Genomic DNA, 15,732 nt, shown 5'->3' on the forward strand with positions numbered 1-15,732 from the left:
TGTTATTTGTGACAGTCTCTCTTTTCACTGTGATAAGAAAATACTTTTTTAAGTGGCCAACTCTATAAATTCAGTTCTTAGAAACATAACATGGAGGTGTTAGTGAAGTTGCTCATCAACCACAGCTTAATCAAACAAATCTAATCTTGCATAATGCAGACACTGCATTTCCATTTTTTTTTTTTTTTTTTGTAAAACGTGGAAAATGTGACAAAGGTGGGGGCAAAGCAACTATAAATCTTGGGTTTTCAGTCAAGACCTCAGAACAAGCGCAAGCTGACAATTGAGTGATCAATTCGTAGACTTTTCTTGAAATCGACTTGGAGATCCACCGAGCTAGCATCGCGAAGAAGATGATTTTTCTGCTGGTATCCGCTGTGGCACTGCTGTTCAGTTCAGCTCTGCCAAGTCCCATCACGACTAAAGAAAACCTGACTCTGAACGAAATAATTGACCTGGCTCACAAATACAACCAGACTGTCTATAAGGTAAACAATTGGCTGATAAGCACAACTCTTTTACTGTTTTTTTTAAACTATTTCTTAGTGCAGGAATTTGTAAAAAAAAAAGCTGCCTAAACTAATACTTTGTCAAATCTTTCTATGTGCTGCAGTCCTTATTCGTGGAAGATGTCTCAGAGCTGGCTAAGGCTGGATGCAATGTGAGTACATGGTTGCATCTTTGAAATGTTGTTGCTCGTAGTTAAAGTGCTGTGATTTATTTACTTTTGGGGGGGGAGGCAAAACTAATATACCTTTATGTCTAACTTTTGCATTTGGAAACGTCGGTATTTTGACTTATTTGTGTTTGTCTGATTTCTGCAGCAACTGAAGAAGACAAATAACAATGGCCATTTTTCATAATTTAACCCAACTGTGTGCCTGGTATATTTTAAAAAACCAACGTGTTCGTGCTTATGTTTCCATACAGAATAAGTTCCTCTGCAAAGTGCACAACATCCTGGAACTGCATACACACTCAGTCAACAGGACAAACGAGCGGAAGATTGTGAAAAACCTGAATAGTTATATCAGTGGGACAAAGGTAAGAATTTCCCTTTTGACACACATTTACAAAATGAAATGTAAAATCTGTGTCACGAAGCTTTTGTTTCATACCTTTTTAGATAGAGCAAATGCAGCAGCATTGGTAAGAAACATTATTACAAGCTAGTGCGCTGAACCAATTTTATTTCTCGTCTTTTAGGAAAACTGTGACACGTTACTGAAGGACCTGCCGGCTTCAGGCCGCGAGACGGACGTCACCGAGCTTCTGAATTTTCTCGTCAAATGTATCCGGAATATAAACTTCAAAATGCAATGAAAAGCAACGCCTGAACGCCGTCCACACCTGCCACCGAACTGCCAATGTTGAGTCCTTGAGTGTTGGAATTATTTTCCTAAAAAATACTTAATTTAAAAAAAAATGTGATTTTTCAATTTAGAAGAAGTTGATATTTATGAGGAGCACATTATTCAGTGATATGATTATAGAGACATAGAATAATGTTTGTTAGTTTAACAGGTAAAATAAGTTAATGATTTTTATTTTTTTATATACATTTTTTATATTATTGATAGTTTTTTTGTTTTTCGAGCAACTATATAAAGTACATTGACAAAGATTAATTTATTATTTTCAAGCAAATTTACGTTTACAGTTTCGTGGCACAATGCACGTCCAGGACAGGTCAAGACCGTACTGTAGTAAACTACACAAGGTTACATGTAGTCACAGCGATGTTTTTATTCAGCACAGCGGTCACTGAAGCGTCTTGATGAAGGTTTTCCCCAGATCTGAATCTCCAAATACACCTGCATATTTATTTCATTCTTTAATGTATTTAATCTTAAGTTAATAAGTTAAGCTTCCTAAATATATGAATTCTATATTTATTATGATATGCCATAGTGTTAAAATAAGTGTATACAGAAAAATAAATCCTATTGCCCATGAGTGGAGTGTGTATGGAAATGCTTTGTTCTATATTTTAATAAACACTTGCAGAAGAATTCTTTTCATCTCGATTATGTATGTATTGAATTGTTTTTTGGGGATGCTGTATGTCATCTTTTCTCATTCAGTTATTTAATTCACTTGCTTCACGCCTTTGACACAAAAAAAAGCCTTGAAATGTTTGAAATCACATTTTGAAAGCTACTTAGGAAGGCAGCATATTGACCTTATATAAGTGACATTTAACTAGATGTTTGTTGATTTCAAGATGGATCAAACCTCAATGTTTGCAATCAATTTACATCGAGCATTGCGGAATTTGAAATATCGGCCAAACGACTCCGATAAATTGAGCTGATTGATAATTTCCTTTGATCAATATTACCTCTTTTTTTTTTTGCTGAATTGACTACGGAAACTACGTTTACCACTTGCATTGGACAGCAAACCAAAATAAATAGTTTACAGGACGTTTCCGCATGCATGCAAGTGGCTTTCTGCTGAGTAGTGATTACACCCTGATATCTATTTAACTGTAAAAGCAATGAAACTGATATCCAGCGACCGTTTTTCCACTTAACTGGCCTTGCGGTAGACGGAAGTCGGAAGAAAGGACTATATATCGGGGCGTGGGGGAGGCGGAGGGCATCAACTTTCTCATGAACCTCCACTGCTTTAGCGCAAATTGTGAAAGTGGTTGCTGGAATGGTTTGATTGAGTAGTGAAGTTGCTCATCAGTCATGCAATTTCCAATCACGTCTTATCTTACACCGTAGAATGACGACATCTGTGACATCTTTTTTGAATGAGTGGACAAACATGGCAAAGGTGTGAGCACAGCAAGTATCCACCTTGTGTTTTTGGCCGAGACCTGCAGAAAAAAAAAGCTGAGTAATCGCATGAAAGGCTTCTTGAAAAGGCTTCTTGTGGAGGTCAACAACCACCGAGCTGGGATCATAAAGGTATTGATGCGGTTGGTCAACAGAGCTGTTGCCAGTCCTCTTCACATCCTCGAGGCCGATGCCGTGTGGCAAAATCTAAACAGGATATCGGGCCCGGCTGGGAAATGCCGAGCATCTATCACCGAGGTGAGAACTGTATTCTTGTTTTGGGAACTTCTCCATTTATTACTGCGTCATCTTTCAAATACATTTTATGTGAAAAAGAAAGCAGCTGTGTGAAGTAATAATTGAACTCATCGTGTGATGTAGAAACTATTTGTGGAAGACGCATCTCGTCTGACTAAAAGCAGCCGCAGATGTCAGCTGTTGTGTTTTTGACACTTTGTTGGTTGTCGTTCATGAGCCTGTTCAGTAAAGGAAGAGTAACTTACAGTTATGAAGCACCAGGTGGTTGTGCTTGGGATGCACAGGCCCTGATATTAGAACCACTGAGGTCATGAGTCCAAATCCCCCTAAAGCAGAAACCCTTGTCTGTGCTGTTTGGCTTAAAAACAATGGCATTATAAGATATTTAGTTTAAAATATGTCCCAGAAATATTACTGCAGAAAACACTGTCCTCAATAAAAGCTATGGCCCTTTTGGGGTTAGTCTCTATATTTTCTGATTGGCAATCAAATATGTTTCTGTATTGTATTATTGGTCGTAACAATGATTAACACACATTTGCACACAATACTCTTCATTGTGTTCCATACACGGAAATTTGTTCTGCGTCGTGCATAAGAGCCTGCAGAACCAGGAAGACTTCTGTAAAAGAAGAGAAAAGGAGGACCTCGAGAGAACTATGAAGATGTATAATAATAATAACGGAGTGTGAAAAGCCACGACAGTTTTTTTTTTTAGTAGGTTTTAAAATTGAATTTCCCCAAACATCTCAAGCACTGTGTCCAGCAGAGAAATGACAACAATAATCCAAAATTAGCAACAGCAAGTAGAGAAATTCAACATGGAAGTTGCTGTGGTCTGGTCTGAATGCTATATCCAATACACTATGTATGTATGTGCTGGTTTATTACCTTTTAACTGTATTTAACATGAATTATTAAGATATGCCTGTTGGATAGTTTTGAATAGCATGTATTGTCAGGATATAGATAACAGCATTGCAACAAAATTGGAGGTTAAAAGTAAAATAAATCGCATTGCACTTAAATGGAGTGTGTCATTTAATTAAATGTTCCACCTTTTACCCCAAAACAAAATATACTGTCAAACTGAACTCAAAATAGATTCTGCATAGTTGATTACAAAGAATCAACACACAAATAGAAAAAGTCAAAAGATACTTGTTGTAACCGTTTGATTATTTACTTTCCAATAGGACCAGGACGAAGTACACACGATAACAGCATTATTTTATTTATGTGCGTGCAGAAATAGCAATGGAAGAAACGTTTAGAAGTTCAAGCGATCGCTCAAAGATTAATGACTCTGTGAACCATTCGGCCCCCGAAGAACTTCTGAAGAACCCTGTTTTCGTAGAGTGCACTCAACCAATCGGTGCGTCCCAGAAATACATTTTGTGTAGGTGCTCTGTGGCGGGACGGAGGAGCTCTCTGGGAGAAACATCCTCCAGCACTCCTCCCCTCCCGCCCCCCCTCCCCCTCTTGCCTTGGACAATGTACCCGTCACTCAGTGACTTGATGCAATGTGAGAGCTATGGGGAGGCTTGCTCTCGGTGGTGGTTGGGTCGCTGTGTGGCGCTCGGCACACTGTGTGTTTGTGGGCCACTGAACCGTGGCTCCCTCATTACTAAGTAAAGAGAATCACTCTCCTTTTCAACAGTTCTTTTTATAGAACGGTTGGAATATTCCCAAATACTCTTCCTCCGATGCTTTTTTTTTTCTTCTTCTTTTCTTGAAGGTCTTCAAAGGACAAATAAACTCTCAGGTCCGTTTAGCGTTGTGTAAAGAGAGGATAAAGCTTTACGGGCCCACCGCACCGCGTGGCCGTTTTACTTGTTGGCCATGCTTTACTCCAGTGAAGAGCAACGAAGGAGCGATACATCGTTACAAGTAAAAGTTATGCATTCACAATTGTATTAAGAAAAAAAAATATTACTGTAGAAAATAGTTTAAGCATGAATAGTACAACTAGACGCCTGTCGGTATTGTGTTATTATTTTTGTAGAATTTCATTATGACTACGTATTCGTTGCATTTTAACGCTGTAGCAGGTGCATCCATAGACTTGGATGCGTTCCACCGCTGCTGATAAACGTTTCTTGAATCTATGCGTAGGAGAAAGAACATACTTTGATGCTGCAGAAGAAGAAGAAGAAAAGAGACTTGTGTTGCTTGTTGAAGCCGAGGACCACATTTGCCGACATGCACTTAAGTCCCTTAAAGCAACCTGAGTTCCCTGTGGTACCCTGTGGCCTCATTAAAGGATAAAATAAGATTGGTTTTGCCCCGTTATTGTGGCTACCGATCCCAACCCCATGTGGGAATCTTTGAAACTATGCAAATGAGCTTTAATCACCCCAAGGCAATCTAACCTGAACCGCTATTCCCCCGTATCACGCCATCTTTGTTCTTCGACCTGATCTGATGGGTTTCATTCCCTCAACCGAGCGATAATCACTGCGCCCGACGTCCCGATTCAAATCGCCGCTCCCTGACCTGCATCGCGTCGACATGAATCTCTTTCGGTCTGCAAAAGGCAAACGCTGATCACGCTCATTACTCGTATTTAGATTTTCATACGTACCGTGATGTTCCGTTCTTTTTTTTTTCCCCCTTCCTCTTGATCAGACATGTATGAGCTCAGCAGCGGCTGACTCTGCTGCTTCTTCATTGTGTTCCTGGCTTATTAGCCTCGGGGCTGTCTTCGGGGCCTGGGGCCAGTGGGAGTTGTTGGGAGGGGGAGGGGCTGAGGCGGGTGGCTGAATCTGCTAGGGGACCTCCTTCAGAAGCCCCATTGTGGCCTAGCTTGGTTTTCATGTCGGTCTTCAAAAGGGGAGGGAGAAAGAGAGGAAGAGAGGGAGTCTCAGTGTGTATGAGGGTCCGAGGTGGCGGAGCGTGTCAACATTGAGCTGCTTTTCACTTCCTTGTTTACATGATTTTCCCTCTGGAGGCTTTCAGAGGCACAGAATGTACACCGTGCTATCAAAGGGTGTGTTTCTATCCAACGTTGGGATTTTTGGGGGGAGGCGTCCCAATCTTCTGACAAATTATTTTGTTATAAGCAGCCGGATTATTATTCGTGTTTCTAAAAATGTGTATATTAGTAGTCAAAACACAGAATGTACAGTATGTTTGCACGACCTGCTGTACTTTATATATTCTGAAGAGGACTTCAGCAAGATTATTTAATCAACAGTACCTTTATTTTACTTGGAACTCTCGGCCCATCCCATTTTTCAACCTAACATTGTATTTATTGGGAGGTATACGAAATGATTTATTTCCACTGCTACCTTTTTTCTTCTTCTTTTTTCTTGGCTTCCAGGGCCTCATCTACATATTTGTAAATGAAACAAAAAGAAGAAGCCACTCATCTCTCAACACATTTATTTCCAAAGGGCGATTCCATCTCTCCTTTTGGCACATGATTACATCCTCGCATAAAACTGCAATATTCTGCATTCATATTCAGTTTCCCCTGCGCACAAATTCCAAATCAACATAAAACAGGAGTGAAGAGCTAATTAGCGAGCCGTGGAAACGGCCTCCTCGGATCCCGTCTCCTCTCGGCTGCGTGTCCCCTGGGTGCTCCTGCCGTCACAGAAGTTTAGTGTCAGGACTGCTCGGACCGGCAGGGACGCACTCACCTTGACACGAGCAACTTTGAAATGAAAAGAACCAAATCCAGACAGTCAGAATGACAGATATGTCAACCAGGGACTTAGTCTTATTCTGTCTTTTCTCCTCTCTTTCCCTTCACATGTCTTTTCACTCCTTCTTTTACTCAACTTCCTGCTTCCTTCCTTTCCTCCGTCCATCCATCTTCCTATTTGATTTCCCTTCACGCCATTCCTGTCGCTCCTTATCTCTTTTTCTTTCATATTCTCTTCCCGACTGTGATCACTTCTCCCTCCCTTTTCTGTTCAACTTATCCCTCCCTCAAACAATTCTTTCCACCCTTTATTCACTCTCCTCTTCCCGTCTCACCCCATTCCTCCCGTATCTACTTTACACATTTTCTTGGAGAGGATTATTATGCTCAGCAGACTGTATGCTGATTATATGTTCATCTAGTCTAATCTGAGTTTGTGTGCAGGCCCGCACCCGACCAGCTAAGTGCTTTGTAGAAGAAGAAGAAATCACGCCACAGTGAGTTATTTCTGGCTGGGTTAATCTTATTTCTCTGGGCACTTTGATAATGGAGAGGACTTAAATAATGAATGTAGCATATAATACTGTTCTTCAGGCCCACTGAATGAATTAAGCAAGTACCTATACGAGAGTTTCGGAGAGTGTCTAATATAGTGCCCTGCGTCCTCCTTTATGCTTTCAATTCCATGTTCTTATGTTGTATTTTTTTGGAAATATAGAGCAAAAATAAAAATAAAAATACAGGATAAAAATGACAGAATGTTATTAATGTTTGCTGAAACACACGTCACACAATTGTTTCTAACATTCCCTATCAAGAAGGATCTTTCTCTCTCTCTCTCTCTCTTTCTCTCTTTCTCTCTCTCTCTCTCTCTCTCTCTCTGTGTGTGTGTGTGTGCGCGTGCGTACATCTTAGTTGTCTCTAAATTATGCATGGTGTGTTAGTTAGCAAACAATTTGACCTCACACACACACACACACAGACAGACCATATACGACTATGTTTCTCCGTCTCTCTGCAGAGCCGATGCTTCGTGCATTTTAAGAGTAACAATCTCGTGTGAAGATGAAGTGATGATCTTGCATTTCACAGACAATTGTTCCATTAACGCTTAAATCATTGATACGGTTTATTTGATCAAATATATTGACTAATTGGGGGAAGTTTTTGCTTCGATATCCACTTTATCATAGTTTAACATGCAGTGAGGAGAAGTCTCACACACACACACACACACACACACACACACACACACACACACACACGCACATCAATCCTACACTCTGTAAGCAATTAAATTTTTGTTGTGGCACTATTTTCATTAAAAGTTCATTTTGTATTCAATCATTTGATGTAGGCTGATGGGGAATCACAGAAAGTATAGTGAAGCATGCTCATCGCCAAAGTGATCCAAACTATTTCATTTAGTATCATATAACAGAGTAAAGCAGTACTCATCAAAAGTGATATTGATAAAAGTTTGCATTCAAAACGGTATTTTAAAGTCAAAGTAAAGGTACTTAAACGTCATTTTTCTAAGGTATTATCAGCATAATCTACACAATTATACAACTAAAAGTACAGACGTTTGCAAGCAAAATGACCTCAGACTCAGGGTTATTATGTTATGTCATTGTTGATGCATTAACTGACATTTTAATGTAGCAGATGGCCGAGAGCTGATGTTATACTTTAGGTTGATTATTTGCTGCTAACAGCAATGACATAAGCAAATACAATGCAAGAATGACGTAAGCAAATACAATACAATGACGTTTATTGCATTTGCTCACGATAAGGTTTTAAGATCTTAATCTGCAAAGTTACAAAGTGCAAAGTAAAAAAAAAAGCTGAAAAATAAATACAAATACATCTGTATGCTTCAGTGAATAGAATTAGTTATTTTCCATCATTTATCTTTTACCTTTCTTTCTTGCCGTATAAAAGACATCACCCCGTTCTCAAGTTTCTCGAAAGTAACACAATATCACTCTGTGTGTGTGTGTGCACATGTGTGTGTCCATACTTGTACTGCACACAGGTGTGCGTGTAGACTTCAGCAGTAGTTTGGTCCCCAGCTGGTTTGTCTTCTGATGATAATAGAAGGTGACTAATGGAGAGCGCAGAGGTAGCTGTCTCCCGTCGCTCCGGTCACATTCTCATTTGTTGCTACTGGCAATGAATAAATTATTGAGTTTGGGCTTTGGCTCCGACCCCTCCCCTCAGTGCATTCCCTCACTCTGTTCCCGAAGAAGACAGCCACCCTGTGTGTGTGTGTGTGTGTGTGTGTGTGTGTGTGTGTGTGTGTGTGTGTGTGTGTGTGTGTGTGTGTGTGTGTGTGTGTGTGTGTGTGTGTGTGTGTGTGTGTGTTTCAGCAATTAAACATAGCTTTCATCCTCATTCTGTCAAAAAAGGTCTTCCCTGCATGAAAACATCTCAAGCAACCTCTCTCTCTCTCTCTCTCTCTCTCTCTCTCTCTCTCTCTCTCTCTCTCTCTCTCTCTCTCTCTCTCTCTCTCTCTCTCTCTCTTAGTTTGTTGGTTTCTACATCTCTCTTCATAATTTTCTCAGCTCTCTAATTCTGCTTCACCTGTTCAACTTGCATGTTGAACAGGTGATGCATGTTCTCTCTCTCTCTCTCTCTCTCTCTCTCTCTCTCTCTCTCTCTCTCTCTCTCTCTCTCTCTCTCTCCCTCTCTCTCTCTCGCTCTCTCTCTCTCTTAGTTCGTTGGTTTCTCCATCTCTCTTCATAATTTTCTCTCAGCTCTCTCATTCTGCTTCACCTGTTCAACTTGCATGTGACTGGATTCAAAACGAGTTTTCCTCTTCAACACAATGCATGAATTGGACCCAACACACCTCCATCATTGCACGAGAAAGTGCAATACACCTTTGAGCTGCTGCTGAATAATTCAAGTGCCCTCAGTCGCCACATGCCGCTAACGCTTACAAGCCTTCAGCTCAACTTACCACATAGCGAGTACGTTATGATATCAATACTGGTATTACGAAGATCAATTATTCACACGGCCAGGCTCCTTTCTTAACCTTTGCATGACGTCAGAAACACACAAAGACGCGACGCCTCATCGTTACCATTCTTAGACGGTTTGGTGATCTTTAAAACGGCGAAACATGTGAACAAAATAGTTCCAAATAGATCAGAGTTTGGAAAGAGGATCATCATGAAAACAATTAACATTAGCACGTTTTTTCCTGCTCACCATTTCAACAAAAAAAAAGAAGGGAAAAAAAACAACACATTTTTAACGCCATTAATTAAAGACTGTGATTAATCACATCTCGGCATCAAAGAGAATATTAATAAGAGCCACAAACGTTTCCGCTATGCAGAGAGGATCCTCTGGCTGGAACAGTCTCACTGGGAAAAGCACACACCCGCTGGTCCTGTTGGCTCGGAGGGATCCGGTGGAAGCTTTTTATTGTTCTAATTATCTAACACAAGCGTGTTTGGTTAACATGAGGAGAAAGGGGCCATGAGCTCGTACACAGAGACCTAGAATATATCAGGAATTATGCGTAAGAGTTGTGAATATTTTGGACCATAATAATAATAATAATTATAGCAATAACAGCTAATCATAATGGCAATATGGCAATGGGAAATTTCCCCCCCCCCCGACCCTCTGAAGAATAAAATACAAATATCTAAATGTATATATACGTATATAATGAAAGGGGAAATACTCACTTCGTCAAAAAAAAAAAAAAGGACGAAACAAAAAAATAAATAAAAAGAGAACTTTATCGTCCCTTTTCCCGGTGAACCTGTTGTGTATCCAGCTCGTCTCTCCCGAGGGTTTCCAGTCAGACTTCTCCTCCCAACGCCTCCACATTACTTTGTTTTATACCAATATATAATTAATATTGCATCGTCATGACTTAATAATTTCAAACCCCGTGCGGGAGATAACCCGGTGACACGAGGGCATCCATAATTAACAGCGCACTAATCAGAAGGGCCTTCAGCGCATTCAGCGCTCCGCGGCGTGAAAATGACGCTGAACATCGAGGCCCTTTGCTTTTCTGTGGCGTTTGTATCATGTACGGCGATACATTTTTAATCCCAGCAGAGGTTTGGGGAGTCATAAATAAAGCAGTCGGGCGAATTCACATTAAACAAACAAAGATGGTATCTTCTACTGCGGCTCAGGGGCTCGCGACAGTTCTGTACGCGCATTTATAGCCCTCAATATTACGTTAATGCAACTAAATAACACACACAAAAAGTCGCTGCCCCATTGATTTTTTCTTTTTTTCTTTTTTCTTTTTAAGAAATAACCAATAATTTATTAAGTTTAAACTTCACACATTTTTTTTAAAAGTGAAATCAAGAGTGAGGAGAAAATAAATACTTAAATTAGGTGATACTGTATATATCTGGGCAACATAATAACTCTAGCTCACCGCTAATGCCCCAAAACATGTTCACATCAAAATACTAAAATATAGCAGCAGCCAAAGCCACATATATATGTGCCTCATATGAAGGTGTCATTTCTAAATAATTCAAGATAAACAGACTCAGTGTGTCGTGAAATTACGTGACTGTAATTATTCATATTTGTGCGTAAAGTACCATCAAACAGTTCACGAGGAGAACAGATTAGTTTGCAAATAAAATAAAAAATCGTGGTTTAAAAATGTGAATTTTCTTTTAACTCCTCATCTTCAACTCACATTTGTCTGAATTAAGATACAAAAATACGTGAGAACACAGTTCAAGATATGATGTGAGCCAGTGATGTGATGTGGAGGTTCAACTCGACCAACAATACGAAAGATTATCCATTATCATCATCTCTTCCTCTTTTAAAATCTTCACACAGCATCAGTTTTACACCACTGACAAATACACAGCCCACACATCGATAGCCTCTAAATCTCCATTTCATTATTAAAAAATACAAATAAAAGTGAGTTTATATCCCTGAATGTGACAAACTGTCAGGGTGGATTTGCTGAAAGTTCATATTTAGTGTGTGCAAGATACATGATCAACAACATTACAATCACCCTCCTCACAGATCTATAACGCAATAATGTATGAGTCCCATATTAATAAATAAATCGAAAAAAAAGTGCAATAACGAAGAGTGAGTAACACGAAATGAAGAAGAAAAAAAGGAAAAAGTATTTTTTGGAGATAATCCCAGACGAGACGTGAAGAGCTGTTGATGAATCCCTGTTAGTTAGGCTACTTAGGCTATTATTAATCACTCGATCAAAAATGTAGTAGGCTATTTTATTCATGATGTGTGAAACTCAGTGCACCGCCGAGTATTTCATTCGTTTCTGTTTCTGCCGCTGGTTACAAAACCACACTCGGACCACATTCTTTTTCAGGTCCAGTTTTTCGGCGATGGCCGCAATTTTTTCCGAGGAAGGCCGGGGCTGGATGGCAAAGTACGCCTCCAAAGAGCGCTTCTCCGGCGCGGCGATGGAGGTGCGCTTTCTTTTCCTCTCGTTCCCGTTGAAAAGGTCCGGCTTGGTGCTTTTCTCCCGGTACGCAGCCTCCGCTTCCTCCAGCCAGGCCTGGAGAACCGGCTTGAGCGCGATCATGTTGTTGTGGGACAAGGTGAGGGACTCGAACCTGCAGATGGTGCTCTGGCTCAAGGACCCCACTCCGGGGATCTTGAGGTTGGCCAGCGCCGACCCGACGTCTGCCTGGGTCACCCCGAGCTTGATCCTCCTCTGCTTGAACCGCTCGGCAAAGGCTTCCAGCTCCCGGGGATCCGACTCCACGTCGTTGACGCACGCCATGCCGCCGTGCACGGACAGGGAGTGAGGGTGGGCCATGTTGGCCATCGCCTGGTGCAGCTGGCCCATGGTCTGCAGGTGGTGGTGAGGGTGCTGGTGGTGGTGCGCCGACGTGGTCATCCCGGGAGGCTCCGGAGCGCCCATCCCGGTCATGGACAGGCTGGTGGAGAGGTGGTCCAGGAGGTCCCCGGCCTCCAGGCTCTGTCCGAGGTGGTGGTGATGGTGGTGGGAGGCGATGGTGGAGGGGACGTGGGAGATGGGCACGGTGGTGGAGGAAGAAGAGGATGCTGAGGTGCAGGGGACACTGCTCATGGTATGGTAAGTCACGTCTGGTTTGAACGGGTGACTCTTGCCGTGAGAGACAATGCTGTCAGCAGCTGCCAGAGCCTCTGCCCGTGCCAGCAGGCTCTCATCAAAGCCTCCGAATATATTGCCCTGCAGCTGCAAGCAAGAGTGCGCATACTGGAGTCAGTGGGGAATTCTGTCAGGCAGCTCTCAGGATCTAAAAAACATTTTCCAAAGGCAAGCAGCGCCGAAGAGAGCAAAGAACCCTCCTCAAAGCGCAGGTCATAAAAATTAATATGAAAGCAAGAGCATTGCTTGAAAAGACATGTGGATGAGAGGGAGGGGGTGATGGGGGGGGGGGGGGTTGGGATGGAGAGACGGGGGAGACGGACAGAGGAGAGAGAGAGAGAGAGAGAGAGAGAGAGAGAGAGAGAGAGAGAGAGAGAGAGAGAGAGAGAGAGAGAGGATAGAACAAAGTCCTGTCAAATCAACTTTACAGACATTCCCAGTGTGGTATTTTCCCTCCTCTCCCCCCACCAGTATACTCCACAGCCATTCTCCCCCCTGACCCGTAACGTACCTGCGGGGCGGGCAGACAGACTCTGCGCATGCCCTCCGAGCCTGAGTGCAGGCCGGGATACTTGGGCTCGTGCAGAGCCGGGTGCATGGAGAAATGCTGTTTCCCGTTCATGGTCATCATCCTCCTCCCTTCGAGCACCTCGCGAGCAGTGTGGCCCCTGACATGAAATCCGGGGAGCGGACAGCTACAGAGCTCCTCTGCTCTGCTTCACCAGACTGAGCTGTTAACATCGGCAGCGCCTCCCGGCATCCCTCGCTCCCTCTGCCTCCCCTCCTCCTCCCCCTCCTCCTCTTTCAGCCTCCCTCTCCGTCCTTCCCTCCCACCTGCTCGGTTTACATGTTGAAAAATGCGCAAGCGTCAAATGAACCCAAACAACATGATATTTCGAATAAAACCTTGATTTTTTTTTCGGGGTGGTGATTTCGTCATTGTGTTTTATTAGTTGTACTGATGAGGAGATTAAGCGTGACACAAAGGAAACCACGGCTCTATGCGCTCATAGTTTCAGCACCATGGACAGCGCAGCGCCGCTGAGAAAAGTGCGGGCTGCTCCAGTGGCGCTGTCCGTGGTGCTGACAGGGTTCCCTTTATAGTTCCACATCACAGACAGATAGTCAAATCAAATGTAAATGCGCATACGAGTCCACACTAATTCTTCCATAGTTTTGGTATTACATTTTACAAATTGCATCTAAATAACAAGCCCTGCATTGCTGACACGTTGACCCCGCGAGGGCCTCGGCCTGCTCTCCTGCATGTGGACGCCCATCCTCAAGGCCGCATTCACAGCCTTCTCGTGTGGCGGCTTTAACTTTTAAGTCGAGGTGGACGGGCCGAAAGAGGAGCCAGGCGCGCAGAGGCAGACCGATGACACCAGCGGGTGCATCCGATCCTGCTCGCCGCCTCTCTGGTTCCCCAGACTCTGAATAATTTAGCTGCACGGTGGCAGGCATCCATTACCACGCTGGCATGTTCTTATTCATTACACAGATTAAAACAGCCGAGGTCTTTTCTCACCACGCAGACCTGTTGCAGTCTGGGGAGCCAAACTTTAAGAGCGGCGTGTAGTCTGAGCTATTGCATACGGATCGAGGAGAGAAAAGACTTAACTAGCATTTTACAGATGGAGACGCATTTAAATAATTAAATAGAAAAGTTGAGATCACAGCCTGAACGTTTTGATGTTGTACCTAATGAGTACTGTCACAATGTAGCATCAATACAATTCTTTAAAAAAAAAGTTGGATCATGTAAAAGTGAGAAAAAGATATTGTGTCTTAAAAAAAAGGCGACATGTGAGAAACTGGGCTGTGCAGGGATCCTGTGGAATGTATGAGATGTTAGTGGGAATAAAGCCTGCAGTACCTTTTCTCACCCTTCCCTTTTTCTTTCCCCTTAATAGCCATTACACTGCGAGGGACCATTCATCATTTAGATGGTTACGTCTCTGTCATATGTGTGCCTTTTCATATTCTGAAGATTGAATATGACATGTTTTATGAAGAGTGCTGTCACATTGTGGCCAGATGTACCAGGCGCTCTTTTCTTTTCACCTCCCATCTGGCCGGCATGGCTCCACCAGATGACCCACTACTGTCACAGCATGCATTCCTTTACCCATGACAAGTTTTAGTTGGCTACTAATTTTGGTTAGCTACAATTCAGCAGCCTTTTTTTTTTATGTTTCTCAATCATAACTAGCATGAGCATTTATTTTGATCAAAAAACATTGTTTTACCATTCTAATTGTGTGATTTGTCAGATCAGTTTACTCGTTAAACACACACACACATTTTTATAATAAATCACCTCTGGCCAGAACCTCCTTCAATTGAATTAATATCAATTATCTTAGCACCGCTTTTGTCATTTAGTTGATTCATTTAATACCTATTCTATTTCACTGTATATATTTAGCATTTTCTGTATTTTTTTCTCAAATTGTTTTTATTCATTTGTTTTATAGCTATATCAAATTGGACGGATGATTATCTTGAGCTGAGCAGCTACTTGTTCCCTCACCTCGCAGTGAGGCCGCTCACGCCCTACTTTAAAATCCTTTCTCCTTGGAAAAGCCAGAAGCCCCTAAATTAAACTTTACAGACTCACATGACTTCCTAAAGTAAGAAACACTATTGCATTAGGGATTATTAATTATGGATATTTCAATAAGTCATAGTTGCTGTAATTAAACTGGGGTCAGGTGTGGGTGACAAAGTGCAGGTCATTCCTCTAAATCATACAATTATTAGTATGATAGACACATAAGGTATTAAAATACATTGACAATTCAGTTACTCTTCATATTTGTATCCAACATGTCATTATAGAGTAATTCTAAAACAATAAATAATTGTGTTTTGAGGAATATTTAGAGCCTCGGGGAATCCAT

General features: G+C 41.9%; 1 protein-coding gene and 1 long non-coding RNA gene across 2 annotated transcripts; one reads left to right on the plus strand and one right to left on the minus strand.

Moving 5' to 3' along the window:
* The first annotated feature begins 125 nt into the window (after window positions 1-125).
* Window positions 126-1,924, plus strand: LOC137803001 (uncharacterized). The gene is made up of 3 exons (XR_011080012.1): window positions 126-661; window positions 931-1,044; window positions 1,207-1,924. It is a non-coding gene; the product is annotated as an uncharacterized lncRNA (long non-coding RNA).
* A 9,181-nt stretch (window positions 1,925-11,105) lies between these two features.
* On the minus strand, window positions 11,106-13,460 carry pou4f3 (POU class 4 homeobox 3). The gene is made up of 2 exons (XM_068600328.1): window positions 13,341-13,460; window positions 11,106-12,916 (listed from the first exon to the last, which is right to left on the minus strand). The coding sequence occupies exons 1-2, from the start codon at window positions 13,458-13,460 to the stop codon at window positions 11,981-11,983; spliced, it is 1,056 nt and encodes a 351-aa protein (XP_068456429.1). The 3' UTR covers window positions 11,106-11,980.
* Between the last annotated feature and the right edge of the window lie 2,272 nt (window positions 13,461-15,732).

Source organism: Clinocottus analis, unplaced genomic scaffold (genome assembly GCF_023055335.1).
Source record: "Clinocottus analis isolate CAN_PGR_092001 unplaced genomic scaffold, fCliAna1.0.p SCAF_5, whole genome shotgun sequence".
In the NCBI taxonomy this organism is placed as follows: domain Eukaryota; kingdom Metazoa; phylum Chordata; class Actinopteri; order Perciformes; family Cottidae; genus Clinocottus; species Clinocottus analis.

Coding starts and splice junctions, on each gene's coding strand:
- pou4f3 (XM_068600328.1), bottom strand. CDS start 13,460: ATGATGACCATGAACGGGAAACAGCATTTCTCCATGCACCCGGCTCTG. Junction 12,917..13,340: donor TCTGTCTGCCCGCCCCGCAG/GTACGTTACGGG, acceptor TCTTGCTTGCAG/CTGCAGGGCAATATATTCGG.